This window comes from Protopterus annectens, chromosome 16.part0, assembly GCF_019279795.1.
Source record: "Protopterus annectens isolate FY-2018-M chromosome 16.part0, PAN1.0, whole genome shotgun sequence".
Classification (NCBI taxonomy): Eukaryota; Metazoa; Chordata; order Ceratodontiformes; family Protopteridae; genus Protopterus; species Protopterus annectens.
In genome coordinates, this window is record NC_056750.1 from 270,875,597 (window position 1) to 270,897,123 (window position 21,527).

Sequence of the window (21,527 nt, forward strand, 5' to 3'; positions counted from 1 at the left end):
CACAAATTGGATGTAAAGAACACATTTAAAACCAAGCGACATTGTACATTCACCTAAACCCAGGTCCATCCACAACCACCTCTCCCATAATGGCCCACACAACCGTTAATAATGTAACACCTCACTCCTGCAACTTAATCTTAGAAGCATTTGTAACAAAGTATGAACTCCAAGCTTTCTTGTCTCATTACAACCCTGACATCCTCGCAGTCACAAAACATGGCTAAATCACAAAGACACTAAAATCCTCCCACCAGGATGTAGTATCCTTCAAGCAGACCGTATATTTAAAAAATCAGGTGGGGTAGCTATTATATACCTAAAACACCTGAACATACCCCTTTATCAGAAAAAAGCATCCCTCATTCAGTAATGCAGAGATTCTTATGTCTTACCCAAGCCAAACTCTTTTATAAAACAATATGTATCGTAGCCTTATATATTTCCCCTGGCAAAGCAGAGGATATACTGTCCTGGGCATCTACCAATATACCCCAAGAAACCATCATCTTTGGCGTACTTAACCCACACTGGGCCCAAACTGTATCTGATGCCCCCACTACCAGTATTAACTGGTATCTTAAATATACCAACAAGATATAATGAGCCCTTCTCTAAGGCCTCCACTCTAGATACCCTAGACTGGATTTTCTCAACAAAACCAAGTAATGTCTGTAACTATGGCACACTGTCTGACAACCTAATTGATCTGCCCAGTTTTGCTGATAGGCTTGTATGCAGTCCAGTAATATGTCACTCATTCAAGAGTGTGCGTAACCTATCTGACTTTAATGTAAACCGTTTTGTCTCTGCACTCAAGCAGTACGATTGAAATATACTGCACTAGCATGCTGCTACGAGTAGAATCATATCATGCGTTCCGGCCCCAAAATCCGGACAATACCAAGAAAGGAGGGGGGGTATCCATATTCATCAAGGACACCCACACCTCAAGACTGGTGGCAACGCACGATGCATCGGAGACCATCCAGGTGCAATTAACCATAGGCAAGACTGCTCTGCAAATTGTAGCATGTTACAGGCCACCCTCACAAACTCAGGAAACTCACATGGCCTTCCTGAAAACACTAGAGGGGATAAATGTATCACCAAACACCATCATACTAGGTGACTTCAATTACCCTAATATAGACTGGGAACACTACTCAAGCCCAAACACCCTAGCCCAAAAGTTCCTGGAATTCATAAACTCAAATGCCATGGAACAACTAGTCACCATCCCCACAAGAGGAGATAACATACTTGATCTCATCATCACGAACATGGGAGCACAATGTTCAACACCGAAGTATACCCCTCACTGGTGAGATCAGATCACAAACTAATCTCGCTGGAGGTCCTCATCCCACCCCACCTGAAATAAAAAGACCACAGTAAAGAACTTCTCAAAAGCCGACTTCACACTTCTAAAGACTAGTGTGGTCTCCTTTCAGGCCCCGAGCCCATGGAAAACAATACTCAAGCCGCTGAATCACTTACAAACGCCTTCTACCAGCACCTGCAGGACTGCATGGATAAAGCAATCCCAAGCAAAACAAAGACTCTTTGTACCAAAGGCAAGCGTCCAGTCTGGTGGACCCCAGCCATAAACAAACTCTACAACAAAAGGAGGAAGCTACTACAAGATAGAGCAAAATCCTTAAAAGGTAAGACACCCTTGATCACTATAAGTAAAAACTAAGAGCTCTCATAAAATCATCCAAAGCAAATTTCGAGAGAAAAATAGCTAAAGACTCAAAAGACAATCATAAGGCCTTCTTTAGCTATGTTAGAAACCTAGGAGGAAACTCCCAGATATGCTCAGAACTAGTTCAAAATGATGTGAAGATTACTGATCCTACAGACATTGCCAACATACTGGCTGACAGGTTCAGTGCAAACTTCTCCCCTCCCCAAAAGGAGAGATATCTATACCAAATGAGTGCAGCCCCCAAACATCTCCAGCGCCCAAGTGAGAACTGCTCTCTCCAAAGCAAAAACACAGCATCCATGGGACCGATGGTGTCCCCGGCTGTGTGCTCCACGAACTCAATGAGGAATTAAACCCACAGCTAGGACAGCTGTTTAATCAAAGTCTTACCTCTGGATACGCACCAGGAGTGGCGACTGCAACTGTGGTCCCACTTCACAAAGGCGGTGCCTCCACAGACCCTGGAAATTACCGCCCATTAGCTTGACAAGCCTTATCTGCAAAGCCATGGAGAGGATCATAATGGACCTCATAAATAAAGACATAGGGAATTTGCAGACTTTGGATCCAACCCAGTTTGGCTTTGTCAAAGGCAGATCATGCCTTTTAAACTTGGTTGACTTTTTCAAACAGTCACCAAAGCCATTGATGAGGGAAAGGCAGTCCATACAGCCTACCTCGATCTGGCTAAGGCCTTCGATACAATACCCCACTCGGGTATCATTGAAAACTCATCAGCTTAAATGTTAACCCATACATCACAAGATGGGTTGCAAACTGGCTGAGTGACAGAACCCACAGGGTCAGAGTTGCTGGCGCCATGTCAGACTCAAAGCCTGTCACAAGTGGTGTCCCACAGGGCTCAGTCCTGGGCCCACTCTTGTTTGGCATCTACTTTTCCAAGTACAAGCAAACACAGGAGGGTTATGGCTGACAAAGTTTGCAGATGACTGCAAACTGGCCATAGTAGAAAACACATCTGACACAGATATCCTTCAGAAGGGTCTCACAGAAACGGATAACTGGTGCCAGAGCCATGGCCTAAAGTTAAATGCCAAAAATGCATAGTCATACCCTTCGAAAAACAAGGTTACCCCTAGCTACCAAATAGGTGGCAATCCACTGAGCACAGAAGAAGTTATCAGGGACCTGGGGACCCAGGTTGATAGTCTGTCATTCGACACCCATGTAGCTAAAGTAGTTAGGAAGTCCTTCTACATTGCCCACCTTATCATGAAGGGATTCTCATCTAGATCAAGGGAGGTCATAGTCTCCCTTTACTCATCACTCATCAGACCAATGATTGAGTACAATGCCCCATTCGGAATGTATCTGACCCGACACTTGCAGCAGCTGGAGAGGCCACAAAAGTTCCTCACCAAAAGGATAAAGGGTCTCAAAATCTGTCCTATGCTGCCCGACTGAAAGAACTCCAGCTCTATTCAGTCGCCACCGCTTGCTCAGAGGTGACCTTTGCCTAACATACAAGGCCACGTCAAACCCAGATTTGATGAATATGCTTCACCTCAAAAAATCTAGATCCATCAGAGCCACAAGGGCGGGAGACTTAAACCTCGACACGGCTATTAATAGGACGTGCTGGAGAGATAGATTCATCACCCAAAGACTCCCTATGCTGTGGAACAAAATCCCGGTACATGTGAGGCAGAGCACCTCGCTGGCCTTGTTCAAGAGAAATCTTGACTAATGGATGGGAGATCGCAGATATACCCCAGGAATTACCTCAGTGTCACTGCTCGACAGAGGCACAGCAAAATAATGGGTATAGTTCCCCATACTAAAGGGGTGGCGTAAGCCACAAAACAATGGGCTAGGCTTATAAATGCCCTCGGGCAGATAGCCTAGTATGAACCTATGAACCTATGAACTTAATCCAGCAACATGTCTATCTTAACAAAAAAAAAAAGGTAGGCAACTAATTGGCGCTTAGAGACAAGGCCTGGAAACAATGGCATACCAACAAATCCCAGGAAAAACTTCTACACTGCTGAGAGATATGAAATAACACCAAGCACAGGATAAGGCTCGACAAAAATAAATCCAGTACAACGTACAGCAGGCTGAGCAAAATAATCCTAAAAGATTCTGGCCATTGGTCCAAAATCAGCTAAATCTAGGCCAAAGGCAACCCACTCCCTCCCCAGAAGGCTACTCATCAGTAGTCGCTAATAACAGATACTTCCTTCAAGCTGTATCAAAGACTACTCCACCATCAAACCAACCCACCTCCACTCACAAAACCCCAGTGGAAGCCCACTTCTCACTCATACCCGTCTCTGCCTCCACTATAAGAAAATATCTCCTAAAACTAAAGACTACAAGCTATGTTGCAGACAACCTTCCTCCTGAATTTCTAAAAATTGCAGCTGAAGTTCTGTCATATCCAATATCTGTACTAATAAACCGATCCATTTTAAAATCTGTCCCAGACATTTAAAATAAGGCATACATACCTCCTTCTCATAAGCTACTCCAACTTCAGACCAATTGGCATCAGTCATCATTGTCTAAAATATTAGAAAAGTGTATCCATTTGTAATTGCTCTATCTAACCATAAGCAGTCTTCTGTCCCCAACATCTCATGTTTTTTTCCAGCCATAGCACCACTCTACTCTGCTGATGACATTAGTAAAAATAGGAATACCAGAAACCTAGTATCGTCCTTAGTCATAAACTTTTCCAAAGCATTCGACACAGTCTGTCACTGTAAACTGTTACTAAAACTCTCTTCCTTGGGTGTTTCATCCTTCTTCCCTCACCTGGTTTAACTACCACCTAACAGATTCCAAGCAGTCAAATGGCAGCAAGAATACTTTTCATTTCTACTCATTACAATAGGAGCACCGCATTGTTCCATACTTGGACCCTTCCTGTTTAAAATCTACACACTGCTTCGAAGTATGCCACTTCTGTACAATCTGCAGATGACTCCACACCCATTTGCACAGAATCTAACCTACCAAGAAATCACTCAAGGTTCCTTTACCTCCATAAAATTCTGGCTAGACAACTCCTACCTAATCCCCCAAGCAAACAAAACTACTACTTTTCACCCCAAAAACATTCTCCCAAAGCAAAATTGTTGTCAGAATCATTTCATTAAATAACACCCTGTTTGAACCGGTCCTAACACCATACTCTTAGAGGAGTGACCATTGATGACTTCTTAAAATTTGACCTACACTTCTAAACGGTTATTCAAAAAAGTTATGCATCTACCTAACAAGCAGAACTAGGGAAACAATAGCTAAACCTACTTTCTACCTACCCTGCTGTATGCCTCCCCTTTCTTTATCGACCTACGAAGTTCCCCACAAAAAAAGCTGAAACAATGCTACATTAAAATAGCTTGGTTTGCTGCAAATTATCCCTTCAGAACTGATCACTATTTTGCCCTTAAGCATCTAAACTGGACTGAAATCCCACATTACCTCTAATATAGTTGGCTACTACTAGCTCATACTCTAATATACTACCCTGATAAGGTCTATTAACTAAAAGGCACGCTTCAGCACTACCCACCCTATCAAAGCTCCTCTCCATCACTAAAGCCCAAAATGCATTGTGAGCCCCCTTATACTCAAACTCGGTGGCTACCCTCTGAAACGACCTCCTGCACACACTCAACCATCTTGAAACCAACACACATTCAAAACACATCTAGTAAAGCACCTGTCAACATCCTGGTTCTGTAGCTGTACATCTCCAGGATAACTATATTATCTGTTTTCTTCCTCCTCTTCTATTATACCTTTTCTTTCCTCTACTGTGTTGCCGTCTTGCCACCTTGTCTTCACCCACTCTCTTGCCACATATTTCATTTGTATCTCAAAATTTAAATCAACCTTTTGCTATCCACCCTTTGTAAATAACCGTATTGTGACATCTATCCTACTGCATAATTATTTAACTCTATCCGTATGCAGTATAATTAGTATTAGAATCTTTACTATTGCATGTAGAGTTATTATCTTGCATATGTTGACTTTACAGAATTGATTTTAATTGTATTCTGCCTGACATTGTTAATATTTAATTACTTAAATGATTTTTGATGGTACTACATGAACTAAATCTTTTCTCCCCTGGCCTCTGCTGAAAAGGAGCCATGCGGCCAGCTGGACTTCTACAGTCAGCAAATGTAAAGTAAAATAATGTGTTTTTGTTACTCTTATTTGACCACTGATTGTTGGTATTTGCTACTGTTCCTTTTATTTATCCTCTATTGTTTCATCCCCTATTGTTTCATTGGGTCAACTACACTGACTGCAAGACTTAAATCAGAGGCTAAAGAAGCAGTACGATTGCCAAGTCAGACAAACTTAGATTTCTTTCCAGATCCTAGTGATAAGAGCAGTAGTCCTCTACTCATTCTCTTGGTAGCCACACGTATTGGAACAGAAGATACACCAAGTCTCCAGTTAAGTTAGTGAAGACTAACAGTACCACTGACTGATCTTTGAAGTTAGAAAGTTTCTGGCTTATAGACTTTCATTAACAAGGTCTTTCAGAAGTTACTCTGCACATTCCATATACCTTGACTGTATGAACAGGATAGAAGCATTCATAAAAATACAACAGATGATGCATCTTTCCTTTTGCCCATCAGTTACTAGGGTAGATAAAGACAATTATTTTCCTTTTTCTCTGCAGCATTCTCAGCTCATTATTCACTCAAATTCAGTTTCTGGTTCGGAAGAGGCTGGAGTTGAGCCCACAGGCACTGGGATCTATAGAAACCACTATGATGCCAGTTGCTGTACTAGTCTCAATGTTGGAGCTGATCATGCCTTTGTCAGTAGTTGTGATGTTGCTTCTGTCTGTCAGGAGTACCCTTAATTCTGTTAGTGCAGATGTTGATGTTGACAGCCTCAGTCTCCCAACCTTCAGGGTTTATGCTTCCAGTATCAAGCACAGAACTGATGGGGATATTGGTGGCATAGCTGGAGGTTGGGTGTTTGGGGTCAAGATCAGCGCTGATGCTCTTGGCATCTGTGTCTACCTTAATGAGTTTCAACCTTTGGGAGAAGGGGCTGGTACGGCTGGTCTCAAGCATTGCATAATTCTGCTGTTGAGTGTTCTACATGTGCTGCTGTCAGTGCCTGTTACTTTGACATTGGCTTTAACTGGGTACATTTCTTTGACTGCATCTTTCTGTTCAACACCTAATTTAAAAGGGCAGAGTGTATGGAAGTCTTGTGTGGAATCTATCCAGATGATGTCACATTTTAGCTTCTTCCATCCTCACTGTATTCCTCCACTCCAGGGCCTGTTAAGAAGCACAAGTGCAAGGGGCAAATGTTGGACTCCCTGAAAGAGACCCACCTCCTAGATGTTGAGGACAGAGATGTAATGCAGATCTCTTGCAATGACTACACATTTGTGGAGGTCACTGAAGTAATGATAAAAAGAAGGAGGTGGACTTGTAGACTCATCTTATCTCTTTAAAGGATCATGCCCGAGGCTTTTCACACTCCTTTTCACACTCTCTGGTTCTGCCTGTTAATAATGGTTTGACTCACTGTCAACACTGCACAGGGCAACCCTGATATGTTAGTATCTGGCCCAAATAAACTGGATAAGATCCTTCTGTTTACAAGAATTGCAGTTGCTGGACTAGGACTCCTAAGCCTGATTCTGCTGTTGCCCTTAAAAAAGTGTGGTGCTGGAGATTTTTATTCATCCTCTAGATGAGGCACTGCTGGCTATGAACCAGTTCCGAAAATGCATTTATGTATCCTCCATGTTTTCTTTGAAGGTGGTAAGCTCTTACATGTTGATGTTCCATTAGACGCTAGCCAGCAAGATGGGCTGTTTGTTGCCCTGTTTGTCAGCTGAACACCTTAAGTGAAAGCTTGAAGCCCCAAATGGTGACCCGGAAACTGACTGGCTCAGCCTTGCTGGTTTAAGGGGACACAGCCCAAGGATGTGTACTGACAGAGTAAATGGTCACAGTACTTAATTACTTTGAAATTCCTACGAATCCTATGTTCAATATTTAGATTACTGTTGCAGTAGCGTAAGCTCTGTGGCTATATCCTTCTATTGTATGACCACTGGACAGATATCAAAGCTTTTGGGCCCCTTCCATGTTCCCAAACTGCCACTGGCCCGAGCAGAGCCATGCAAGTGGTCCTTGCTCATGAGTCAGTAGTCTAATTCCTGAGACTGTACTTTGAATGTCCAGCCATGGAGACAGTGAGCAGTCACCTGTCTCTTCTTGCCAGCATGAATTGGTCATCCAGGCCAAGTGAATCATGGCAGAACTAACAAGATACTGAAATTTCCCCTTCATTCCATACTTTTCCCTTGCCAGACATCCCATCGCAACAAAAAAAGTGTGTTAAGATAAACTTCATCAACAGAAGACAGAAGAGCCATCCTAGAGGTTGCAGCAAACCAGAAAGGAAAAGATCTGGGTATGACTGCAGGTCCTTGTACAAAGGACCTCAGACCCACAGCCATCTAATCTCTAAAGAACACTTTGATTATCACCACACATTCCATCATACAGTGTTTTGTCAGAACAGTGGATGTGTTGTTTTGAAACCTGCACTCTTATCTACACTTTGGAGTCCAGGAGTATTCTGTACTTTTGAGTAGAAGAAATTCAATCTCAGTATTGAATACTTTGTCTCTCCTCAGCTCCCAGGGTGTTCACCAAGTTTATCTGTCACCAGCTTTGTTGGCATAGAGGGCTAAATCTCTGACTTCAATCCAGTGACTGAAGTTCAGTTAAAACTGTCGTGCTGGAAGCGAAAGGATTGAAGAAGCTCTCCTCATTCACCTTTTGACTAGGGGAATGTGACCGCATGCTTATAGATGATAGACTAATCATTGAAGCTGCAGTGGAGACCAGGACACTGAATGGTATCTGGGCTGGTTAGGCGGGATATTCGGGAGGCATAACCTTCGAGAGCAGATGATGATACTTCATAGAAGCTGCACCTTGTTGCTCACCCAGCTTGCATGGAGAGGTGTACACACTGTGGAGATAATTGCTATAACTTAAGCAAGAAAACCTCCTTCAGTAGGAGCAATTGTGGCTTCCCAGCTTGCCCGCCTCCTATGAGGAATCTCCATAGTTACACCAAAATAAAGGGAGATGTGCTGGTAACTCTGAACTGGAAGGGGTTGAACACCAGGTGCACAAACCCAAGGACCCCAGGGATTAAGGCAAAATGGAGCTTAGGGGAGTTGTGCATTGAAAAATACCCAGTCTCAAGAAAGAATATGGCAGAGTGTATGTATACAGCAGTAATGAGTCAGAGGATGCATGATATTAGAGTATTTCCTTACTTGAATGACTGAATCCTGGCCATCCTGACATGGAAAAAAAATACTATTAGCTCAGGAGTCATTTCCCATTCTTTTCCAGTCCTTTGGAATTGCAGTGGACACTGCAAGGTCCCAGCTGGAGATCTCAAAATGCTGACAATTGTCAGATGCACACTGGACGTACTGTATCCTTGAGGATGCATCTTACCTTGGATAGAATCTTTCTTTTCTTGCAGACTTTCTCAAATCAGTCAGCAGTGTAGACTGTCCTTTGTAACTTCATTTATATAGTGGATGGTAGTTTGCTAGATTTCAGTTAATTTAGTATCAGTTGTATTAAGGAAGTAAAAAAATGCCAAGTTAGATTTCATTTAATTTGTCTTCGAGCCTGCCCAGTAATCTAAACTCATTTAAGCACATTTATAGCCCAACTTATCCTTCATTTCCTTGCGTTCCATTATCCTTTCTCCTTCTACCCATTCAGGGAAGTCTTCATAGACTGTCCTTTCTCTCAGAAGGATTACTGCAGAGGAAAAGCTGACTCTGAATACTGTAAGAAGCCAGAAGGAAGCAGCAGCACAAATCTTGATTATAAAATATCGGTCTTGAATCTGGTTTAGTAAACGTCCACCCATATCAATAGTGGTCTTAATCCTGTATTGCGGGGGGAGACTGAATACACAGTATATATACAGAGTTAGCTTCCTAGTTACTAGAAATTAAAATAAATTGATAAGAAAGGGACCACTAAATCTGAATAGCTGCAGGGTAATTTCTCAGTTTAATTTCCCAAAAATAGTGATTGAGGCATATCTGAGTTGCAGTGATATCAGAAAGAAGTGCATTGAAGATGTTACCGATATTGTACATTTGCCAAGATGCATAGCAGGCATCCTATTAAAACAAGGTTTTGTACCCCAGACACCAGTGCATGGTGTCTTCTGGGTGTTTACTCAAGTTATGTGCTCTGACTTATCATAACTAACCAGGCAAAGGGAAGTATCTTTCACACTAGAACAAAGTTCAGCTCAGAAGGAAAAGTTTTTTTTGCAAACCACTTACTGTGCAAACATTGAGCAGTACTGTGAACCTTTTAGTGCCTGAAAGTTAGGGAAAAGTACATATTCAGCTGTTATACTGTCATGTGATGTGCTTACCTCATTTAAACTGTGTCATATGAAAGCACAATTATGTTCTTGCAATCCAGTTCCATCTGGGCAAAGCTAAGCACTTCTGCAACAGAAATTAGATATTTGTGTTATTTTGCGAAGGTCCCATAGTGCTTGAAAAGATGAGCTGGGGATTTTCTTGGGTTATCAGATTCCTGTTTAGTTTCTGTATACTTAAGAAAACAGCCTTCTGAGATTACTTGTTTTGCATTAGAATTTTACTTCTTTCTAAACGTTTAATTGGTAATGCTAGTAGGAAGTAGTCTTAAGTCAAATTAATTTTGGTTTACATTTTGTTGTACAGTGTGTCTTTGGTGATAACTAAATGACTAATAAAGGTGCCTGTTTTGTGTGTTGTAGGTTTTGCCATTGGTTGGGGTCCTATTCCTTGGTTGGTGATGTCGGAAATATTTCCTGTTAAAGCTAGAGGTGTTGCCAGCGGAGCGTGTGTACTGACTAACTGGTTATCTGCCTTCCTAGTCACTAAAGAGTTTCATGACCTCATGGTAGGTGTCTGTGTGTCACTTAAAAACTGTTGCATACATCTGTCTCATTAGAACAGCTAATATAGTTGCACAGTTATTTATCTAAAATAAATAAGGAAATCTAGTTGTACAGTTATCATTCAGCTGCACTTTTTTTAGTTGTGAAATGTGGAATTCTGTTGGTTGTGTAAGATGAACATTAGTCATCTGCAGGTAGCTTGATGTTCATCGTGCATTACAGCTGCAGTAGTTACATATGGGTTTTCAGCCGGCAGGCGGTCCCTCGGTCGGCCGAATTCCAAAGTCTTGGTCCGGCGTCGGTTGTTGTCGCGTACTCTTCTGACGTCAGGAAGGCTAGAGTATAAAAGACACAGCCGACGCCATCTTCTTCAGTCTTTTTGCCGCGGTGCCCGGCAGAAGCAGTTCGCAAGTGCCGGTCGGCCAGCTCCTGAATTACGAAAAGAATTTCGAACCGAAGTCTTCATTAAAGCTAAGTACCCGTTGGGGAACCTTTTCTTGCCTCAGACCGATGTCAGAAAAAGTTAATAATTGTATTTCTTGTGGGAAGCAAATACCGCATAAGGATTTCCATTCCCTTTGCATACCTTGTTTGGGCCCAGACCATTTATCGACGTCTCGGGCTGCCGCTTTGTGCTACCTTCAATAAACGCACTATCAAGCGTGGCGGAGTTCGCAACACTATTTTGGAAAAGTGTTTAATTATAAAATGTCGCCGGATACTCCGACTACCGCTATGTCCAGAAAAGCAAAGAAAAGGACCGCCAGTCGAGAACTGCGGTCTCCACCGACACCACGCCAAACAAGCTCCACGTGGGCGGTTCTCAGTGAGACGCCTTTGCAGTCCCTGACTACCGACGACACTCCCTCGGCGGGTCTTCTGTACCTGAGACCGCTGGTTCTTCCCTTTCCCAGACTACTACCGGCGCCCTGTTCTTGTCGAACCCACCAATGTGGATAGATCTACATCCACTCATGGTGTATTTAGGCCTTCATCTTCCTTCTCCATCAAGGCTTTTACAAAGCCAAATCAGCCAAGCATCCTTCTAGGCCTGCCTCACAAGGCCCAAGACCTGGGCCCACGCCTAGAAGCACATGCTTAAAATGGCTGAAGACCTGATCTCCCTTATCAGAGGCTCACAGGCCCCTCCGGACAAGAGACCCAGAGTAGAGGAGGATACTCCTCCTTCTGACCAAGAATCCATTTTATCAGAGCATTCTGATGCTGAAGAACAGTCTTATTCTCCCTTTGAGGATTCGGATGCAGAGCAGTCCATTCCTTCTGTATCCCCCTGAGGATTTTTCCTTGAAACTTTGCACTCCTTGAGAGAGCACTTCCACTGGGAAGGCCAAGATTTTTCAGACTCAAGAAAAGGCTGAGGGAGTTCCTCTGGTTACCTCAGCATAGACCTCTGGCTATTCCTCCTGTTTTGGAGGTTTTGGATGATGTATACCGAGGCCTGTTTAAATCCTGATTCTCTGCCTCCTGCACCAGTCAAGCCGGATAGGTATTACAGAGTTCCTAATTCTCATCAGTTCCTCTATAAAGGCCATAATGCAGATCCTGAAACTATTTCTCAAGGCCCCAAGGGAATTAAGGCTTCCACGCCAAGAATCCACTACCTTCGAAAGGGAATCTAGATCACTAGAAAGGTGGGGAAAGAAGGTTTACACCTCGCCACCCTTGCCATGAGGGCCTTAAACTGCCAGTTTCATATGATTAAATATCAACAGTTTCTGTTATCACAATTAAAAACAAAATGTCACAACCTGAACAACCAGATTTAAAGAGTTGCAGGATATGATGCATAGTGCTGAGCAAGTGGGCAAGCACACCTTACAATGTGGTTATGATGCACTAGAGGCCTCCAGCAGATCAGCCGCCACTGGAGCAGTCATTCGCAGACATGCATGGCTAAGGGAACAAAATTTCCCAGATCAGGTGAAAGCAAAATTCTAGGTGCACCGTTACATAAGGATGTTCTTTTTGCTGGTAATGCTCAGGATATTTTACGAAAATGGAAGAAAAGGCAAAATCTATGCAAACTGTCAAAGCTTTCTTACAGGTTCAGCCACCAAGGTTCAGCAGGAATTGGCCGTCAAAAAACTGGTCCTTTACAACCACTGACAAAGCCCAAAGGGGCAGATACAGACGGAAGGGGCAGAGGACAAACACAAGGATCCTACAGAGGCAGACAATGGCAATCACCTACACCAAGAAGTGACGACAGTGCACAGCAGTACAGAAAGCAAACTCAATGACTCCCTCATTTCCATGCCAAGCAGAATTCAACTGGCAGCACCTTTGGGAGGAAACTGGCACTATTTGCAAACAATTGGCATATTGTCACAACAGACAAATGGATTCTGGACATAATAAACAGAGGCTACAAATTTCATTTCCACACTCTTCCAAAAATGTGAGGCATGCCAAACCTACCACAAAATCAAAGGGTAGAGGCACAACTACAAATTGCAAAACTCCTAAACATGAGGGCTATACAAAAGGTACCTACGCACCAACAAGCACAAGGTTTTTATTCAAGGCTTTTCTGGTGCCAAGAAAAGGCGACTGGAGACCCATTCTGGACTTATCCATTCTCAACACATTTCTCCTAGTGCCAAAATTCAAGATGCTCACATTACAGCAACTCCTTCCCATGCTGGGCAAGGGTTTTGGCTGGTAACATTGGACCTCAAGGAGGCATACCTGCATGTCCCAATCAGACAAAGTTGCAGAAGATACCTCAGATTTCTTGCAGGTTCAAGTCACTATCAATTCTCTGCATTGCCCTTTGGCTTATCTACTGCGCCCAGAGTATTCACCAAGTGCCTGGCATCAGTGATTGCATACTGCAGACTTCAAGGGATACAAATGTACCCTTATCTGGACGATTGCCTGATCCAAGCGGACAGCAAACTCGTACTTCTCAAACATCTGGCATATGTGACACGCTTACTGCTTTCTCTGGGATACACCATCAACAAGGAGAAATCAAGACTAACACCCTCTCAGAAAATTACCTTCCTGGGTGCCAACTTGGACACAAACACCCAGATGGCTTACCTAACAACAGAAAAACAAGGGCAACTATCTCATTACTTCAAAATGCTTGCAAAAAGTACCAGGCTTACTGCAAGGAAAATCCTGCAGGCTCTGGGATTCATGGCATCTTGCATTCTTCTAATCCCATGTGCAAAGCTGCACATGAGGAAACTTCAGTGGTACCTAAAAAATCTATGGTCTCAACACAGTCACAGCTTAGAAGTGGAGATTCCAATAATTCCCTGCCTACAAAAGGAATTCATATGGTGGTCTCAAGCATGCAAAGTAAACAAAGGCCTACCATTCTGCAAGCCTCAAGCTACACAAGTCATAACCACAGACGCTTCAGATTACGCCTGGGGGGCGCACATGAAGGACAGGTGCATTCAAGGCAAATGGCACAAAACAGAAGAGCACCTTCACATCAATCAAAAAGAAATGCTGGCAGTAATAAATGCAATTTCAGCTTTCAGAGAATTCCTGCATCCAGGACAGCTGCTCATAAGAACAGACAACACCACAGTAATGTGGTACATAAACAAACAAGGAGGGACTCATTCATACCCCTTGTGCAGATTAACCATGACTCTTTGGAACCTAGCTCTGGAAAGACAAATAGAACTCCAGGCTCAGTACCTACCAGGAATGGAAAACACACTGGCAGACACTCTGAGCAGGCATATGACAGATCCTCACGAATGGAAGCTACATCCACACGTATTCACAGAGATTGTTCAAGCATGGGAAGGCCAGACATAGACCTTTTGCCTCCCACAAAATCATCAATTAAAAAGTTTTGCTCAAGGACCTTCCACCCAAAGGCTTGGAAAGTGGACGCCCTTTCATTCACATGGACAACTTGGTCAGTTTATGCATTCCCACCACTACCTCTGCTGCCCAAGGTGCTTCTGAAAGCAAGAACAGACAAGCCAAGGATGATACTGATTGCTCCAGATTGGCTGAGACAACATTGGTATCCACTTTTGAGGAGCCTAACACACACTCCTCCGTGGCCCCTGCCTCTAACACCTCTACTGCTGACGCAGAACAATTTCAAAACGCTTCACAGTCAGCTGAAAACTCTCAGCCTAGCTGCATGGAAAATCCCTTAACTTCACATCAGGCACTACTCTCCAAAGAAGTGCAGGATGTCATTTTGGAGGCTAGAAGACCATCTACAAGAAAGGCTTACTCTCCAAAATGGAATCGGTTTTGCTGTTGGAATGAAGAAAGAGGACAGGATCCTAGAAAATTAAACCTGCCTCAGATTTTACAGTACCTAACTGAACTTTTGAGCAAGGGACTTTCCTTTTCCTCAATCAAGATACATGCCTCAGCAATATCTGCAGAATTCAATATGGACCCTCCTTTATTCTCACACCCTCTACGACAGTTCCTCAGAGGGGCTAAGAACATAAGGCCTCCAAGGAAACAACCAGTGCCAGCTTGGGACCTTAACTATGTACTGGAAAAATTGACATTGCCTCCTTTTGAACCAGCTGCTTCAGCAGAATTACAATATTTATCCTGGAAAACAGCTTTCCTCCTGGCCATCACTTCAGCTCGTAGGGTATCTGAGTTACAGGCCCTCATGGCGGTGCAGCCATTCCTCATTTTCCATCAGGACAGGGTTTCCCTACGTACTAACCCCTCCTTTATGCCTAAAGTAGTATCTAGGGTAGCCCTAAACCAGGCCATCCACCTTCCTACCTTCTACTCTAATCCTCAAAACAAAGGGGAGAGGCTGCTTCATTCTTTAGATATCCATAGGCAGCTACGTTACTACTTGGACAGAACCAAGTCATTCAGAAAATCAGATCAACTCCTAGTTTCCTATGCTGTGGGGGGTCAAGGGAAACCTGTAACTAAACAGACCATTTCCAAGTGGATTGGTCACTGCATACACTTTTGTTATTCCCATCATGGAAAGCCCGTACCTACTGGTATCAGATCACACTCCACTAGGGCCACAGCCACCTCTACAGCCTTCCTCAGAGGAGTGCCTACTAAAGATATCTTGGAGGCAGCCACTTGGAGTTCTGTACATACCTTCACAAAGCATTACCATCTGCCTTTATACTCCAGAACTAGAGCAGGCTTTGCTACTGCAGTTTTGCAGGGCATTCTAGCTCAACCCAGTTCCGTATAGTACCTACCACCCTATACATAGCTTTGGGATTCTACCCATATGTAACTACTGCAGCTGTAATGCACGATGAACATAGTACAGTTTTGTACCTACCATAAATGTAGATGTTCGAGGGCTATTACAGCTGCAGTACAGGTTTCCCACCCTCCTTCCCCTCTTGATAAGACCTTGGGATTTGAATACCTATTCATACCTGCTGACTGGGTCATCCTACTATGTTTTATTTGCTTACTGTAGTGTATTACACTAATTTATGTATTGCCTTCCTTTTGGGGGCACCTGACATCTGGGGCAAGAAAGACTGAAGAAGATGGCGTCGGCTGTGTCTTTCATACTCTAGCCTTCCTGACGTCAGAAGAGTACGCGACAACAACCGACGCCGGACCAAGACTTTGGAATTCGGCCGACCGAGGGACCGCCTGCCGGCTGAAAACCCATATGTAACTACTGCAGCTGTAATAGCCCTCGAACATCTACATTTATGGTAGGTACAAAACTGTACTTTCTCTCTGCATTGGCTGGAACAGATGGTGTCTAAATCATGGAAGTGGAATTTTGTGATGCAGCATTCCTAATAATCCATTTGATTTAGGTGAATTTCAAACTTCCACAACTGAATCTTGTTTTTGGGAGGGTTATTTCCACATCCACATGAAGCACATGGCAAGAAGCTACTCAAATATTTCATTAAATGTATTTCCTTGTAAATTTTCACACCGGTTACAGCTTTTTCTTCACTTTAAAGAAGTTGTATGCAGTCATAGTATTTCCTTGGTTACGGTTTCCTTGCGTTCCTTTGCTTCTGTGTCACAACAGTTGAGTTCTAGATGCCAGTCTTAGTTTTTGTATAATTAATAACTCTGCTCATTGCAACTTGGAGACTGAACACAAAACTGTCCTGCCATTTTAACAAAATAATGTTTAGGCAGAATTATGGGTTTTAGTACATCTTTGCAAGTAGTTTTGCATGACCGTTATAAGAATTTCATAGGTTTGACTCCTGCAACCAGAGTCACAGATATCTGTAGAAAAACATTTTCTTGTGTTGGTTCTACAGAGACTTCTGGAGCTTTTATTTTCAACCATTCTAAAAGAAGCATAAGCATTGAGTGTGTTTAAAGTACCTTTTGGTCTTGCTGTCCCAACATTATTTTGATGAGGCATGCAGAATATTGTAGAACACTATAGGTTCATCTCGCCTTGCATTTGTTAGCACTTCTTCAGACAGCCAGACAGCCTTTGGGGGAAAGGTGAATGTGGGGCATTCTAACTGTGATGGTCTCTGACTCTGAGGGTAATAGGGGTACTCCTATTTCTTCTTTAAAGAAGAAATGTCCTCTGTTTTGCTGTTTTATAGCTGGACATTTCTGTTGAAGAATGTTAGTATTCTTAAGGCATGGTAGTCAGGAGTTAGTCGCACCTTTTTTCTCTTTCAGAAAGAAACTGACCGTTGTGAAACTCTCAGAATCCTTGGAGAGAGAGCAGTTGAGGATTAGATGTTTCTGCTGTGATGAGCTGTCCACTTCCTCCCCAGTTGCCTGTAGAGCCATTGTGGAACATCTTGTTTTTGCTTTGAATAATTTCATTGATTACATTAACTTTGTTGCTACTTCTTATTTTCCAACTAATGCTGCTAATTCCAACTAATGCTGCTAAGCATCCCTGGAAAACGAGAATAATTTTTTATATTGACCTTGGAACAAGCTACCGGTGCCTCAGCTGTACCTTCTTCCAGCCACAAAAAGAAAAAAATTAACTGATCAGCCTTTGCCATTACAACAGGGTTGTAATTTGCCACAGGTGAGTGACTCTGTTGTGGCCAAAGCTGGTTCCTTAGAGCACTTTTTCCTCTGATCCCCCTGATGATGTCTGTACAGCCACCATGGAGTGGGAGTTGGCCATTGCCTCTGTGGCTGTTGGGTTCCCCTCAGTGAACAAGGAAGAGACAGTTTTTTAGTCACAGAGAAGGGGTGGGGAACATGGGCCCTTGCTTAACCAGAATGACCCATTCCTGGGGAAGCTGTTGATGAAAATACTAGGCCTGTTTGTCCAAATTCCTATGCCAAAAAAGAGACAAAACTAAACCTCATCTCCTGTGTCAGTTTCTCTGGACAGGAGTAATTTATTGGGCTTTTCTCATGGTTGTGTATAGGCTATTGATTCTTGGAAGATGGTTTCTGGTAAAAGGAAACGGGAGTTTGCTTTGAAATCTGTAAGGGAATGTAAAGGGACAGAGGTTTCAGTACCTCCCAGAAGTAAAAAATTAAATTTTGAATTTTTTTTTTGGACAGATGTACTTTTTGGACACTCTTCATAAGAGGTTATCAAAAAGTGTGGTGAGAGAGAAGCTGATTCAGGGAATCTCCGGTTTTTCATCCCTCCTTGTCTGAAATTTTTAAGGGATTTTCTGTCCCCTTGTCCAGTTTTGGCAAAAAATAAAATACAGGCTTAGCAGAGCACTGGTTATCAGTCATTTAAAAAAAAAAGTGTCAGGGAGGTTCCAGAAAGAAAGCAGGAATTTACTAGAACAAAGGACAGTCAAACCAGAATGACTATTTAAGGGACCCATTACCCTTCCAGAAAGTCTGAATCTCTGTTTCTGTCTTTGGCAACAGATTGTTTCAGATAGATAGGCTCTGAAACCGCTCCACCTGGGATATAGATGTCATCTCCTGACAAACCTCCCAAAAAGACTGCCAAACACCTTCAATGCCTATTCATTCAGTCAATAGCCAAATGTTTCAGTCCTAATCTAAAGTACTCCAGTAACCATGTTCCAAATTGCTTGGAACCTCCACCCACAGCCAACTTGGCAAATTCTCTTTTTTTCCTTAAAGCAGTCCCTACTGCTTACATCAAAACCCTTCTTTCCAAACTAAAACCATGCTCTGTTTCTGTTGACAGTATCCCATCTTACTTTCTTCAGATTGCTGCTCCCTCTATTGCTTTGCCATTATCTATTTTAATCAACCGTTCCATATCTGAAGCTAAAGTACCTGCTATCTGGAAACAATTCTACACCATACCTATTCACAAAGGTGGCAATTCCACAGAACTCTCAAACTTCAGACCAATAGCTATCCTCTCCCCTCTGTCTAAAGTCTTAGAAAAATGTATACATACATAAGTAATGCAATTTCCTATACAGGACACACTCCTCACCACCACTCAGCATGGTTTCTGACCCAAACATAGTACCACTACAGCTCTACTTTCTTTCTCAGCGCCATTTCTACAGCTAGAGATGATCATAAACGTATCTCATGCTTATTCCTTGACCTCTCAAAAGCCTTTGACATTATTCAGTAGCAGAGGATGTGAGACAAACTCTCTGATCTCAGCTTCTCTACTACAACAATAGTATGGTTCTCCAGCTATCTCTCTGACCGACAGCAATCAGTAAGATGGCACTCCTCACTATCATCTCCCCTTCCAGTGAAAGTGGGTGTTCCCCAAGGATCCATCCTTGGACCACAACTTTTCAATATCTTAATATCTTCACCAACTCACTCTACTCATCTTTTTCACAGTCCTCATTTGACCAATATACAGAGGACTCCACAGTTATCACCATTGCTAACTCACCCTCTGAACTTCTAACAGCTACCCAGTCTTCTTTCAGCTCTGTTGAAACCTGGCTCACCAATAATCAACTCATCCTTTAATCCCCCAAAAAACAATCTCTTACTCTTTCTCCCCAAAACTGTTACTCATATGAAATCTACTTTTCAAATAAAATCACTAAATCACACTTTCATAGTTGCTGACTCTAGTACTAAACTCCTTGGTGTAACCATTGATGATCAGCTAAAATTCGACCTCCATATAAATAACTGTATCAGGAAAACCTGTCAAACTATGACTTCTGTACAGAAATAAAAATTCCTGACCCCCCTGAATCTAGAACCACAATCACACATGCTTATCTTTTGCCATGCCTAACATACTACTCCCAAATACTCACAAATCTTAACTCTACCTTACTTTGCAAACTTGAATCAACCTATCAAAAAATAGCCATATTTGCTACACAACAAATCTACAAATCTCACCACTCTCAAACATCTAAACTGGCTCGAACTACCACACCTCCTACTCCTCTCTTAGCTCCAAATTATACACTCCAATATTTATTCACCATCCTACTGTCCAGCACTAGGCACCATAATCTCCCACTATGTCCCATCCAGACCACTCAGGAGCTCCACCCAAGATCTTTTACAAATTTACAAGCCCAAGTCCGAAAAAGGAGCCATTACATACAGCAACCATCCTCTATTGCTTGGAACAAACTCCCACAAGAAGTTAGATCACTTTCACATCCTAAAGTATTCAAACTAGCCACTAAAGAGTACTTAAAAAGTCAATGGATTTGTACCTGTTCTCAGCCTCCTTGAATATACCTTCACTGAATAATAAACCTAACTTCCTCTGTCTTACCATAATTTCTTCTACTCTATACCAAAACTTTTACAACTTAAACTAGTCTACTTCATCATTTTTTACCTATCACTATCTCCTCTCCTTCTGCTGCAGTATTCTTCATGACATTTTTAAAGATAATTGTAACTGCATATATATGATAACTGTTCTACAAGTTTTATTATGAATGATTATAATGTAAACTGTGTAACTGTTATATTTTTTGTAACTATGTCTTGGAGCGTTTCTCCCTGGGCCTCTGCTGAAAAAGGGCTTTTGCTCAGCCAGACAATCCCGGTTAACAAATGTAAAATAAATAAATAATAAATAAACAGGAAATTCCTCCGTATCCACCAGACCAAACCCTTCTCTTCCCTCCTGCCCTGCATCGTTTGCTGGCACTCAAAGGGGAATAGAAGCAGTTCCTCCTTCCTAGCTGGGAAATGGATTTTATTTAAGAACGCTTTTAATGCCAAAGAAAGAAGATTCCTGGAGACCAGTTCTAGATATTTCTTTCCTGAATCAGTTTGTGATAATACCCAATTTCAAAATACATTCACTTCACAACCTGGTTATCCCGTCATCCTCTTTTAAGTTCTTTAGTAACCTTAAATTTAAAAGATGCATATCACATTTGTCAGGCGTTTAAGGCTTTGTATGCCTGGATCACATTCTCAGTTCTCTGCTGCAGGAGTGTTAACAAAGTGTCTAGCTCTTGTCATAGCCCATTACAGGCTGTCCACAGTTTTCTGTATTATGAAAACTTGTTTGCAGAGTCCTTTTTGAGTGTCAGAAATCTCTCACTTAGGTAAGATGATCTACACAGGCTGGATACCGAGAGGACATTCAAGTTTTTTTGACTTCATCATGTACGATTGTGATTCTGGGGTGCCTTCTAGGCACCTCAGTACAATGAGTTTTTCTTTCATAGGAAAAAGTCTATAGTAAGGTCTCTTCTAGGGGTTTCAACTCTGACTTCCGGATTCTGGGTCTCGTCGCATCCATTATTCTCATGATCCCTCTTGCAACAGTGCTGCTGCAAAGCAGTCAGTCATGACTGACACCGTGGACTTTGCTTGGGGAGCAGTGTCAAGGAGAATAAAAGTACAAGGTCTCTGGGACAAGAAAGATAGACAAAAGAACAAAAACATAAGAGTTACAAGTTCTTATAAGAGAAGAAAGGCATAATGGTTAAGGTGTGTTATACCTTACAGACACAAGGTGCAT

The 21,527-nt window shown here is 42.5% G+C and overlaps 1 protein-coding gene across 1 annotated transcript in view; it reads left to right on the forward strand.

Annotated features, from left to right (window-relative positions):
• Positions 1-21,527, forward strand: part of SLC2A8 (solute carrier family 2 member 8) — a gene marked incomplete in the record, with an annotated part of 454,119 nt that overhangs the window by 291,016 nt on the left and 141,576 nt on the right. Inside the window, 1 exon segment of the mRNA XM_044058812.1 lies at positions 10,541-10,686. Within this exon segment, the coding sequence (XP_043914747.1) occupies positions 10,541-10,686 (146 nt within the window).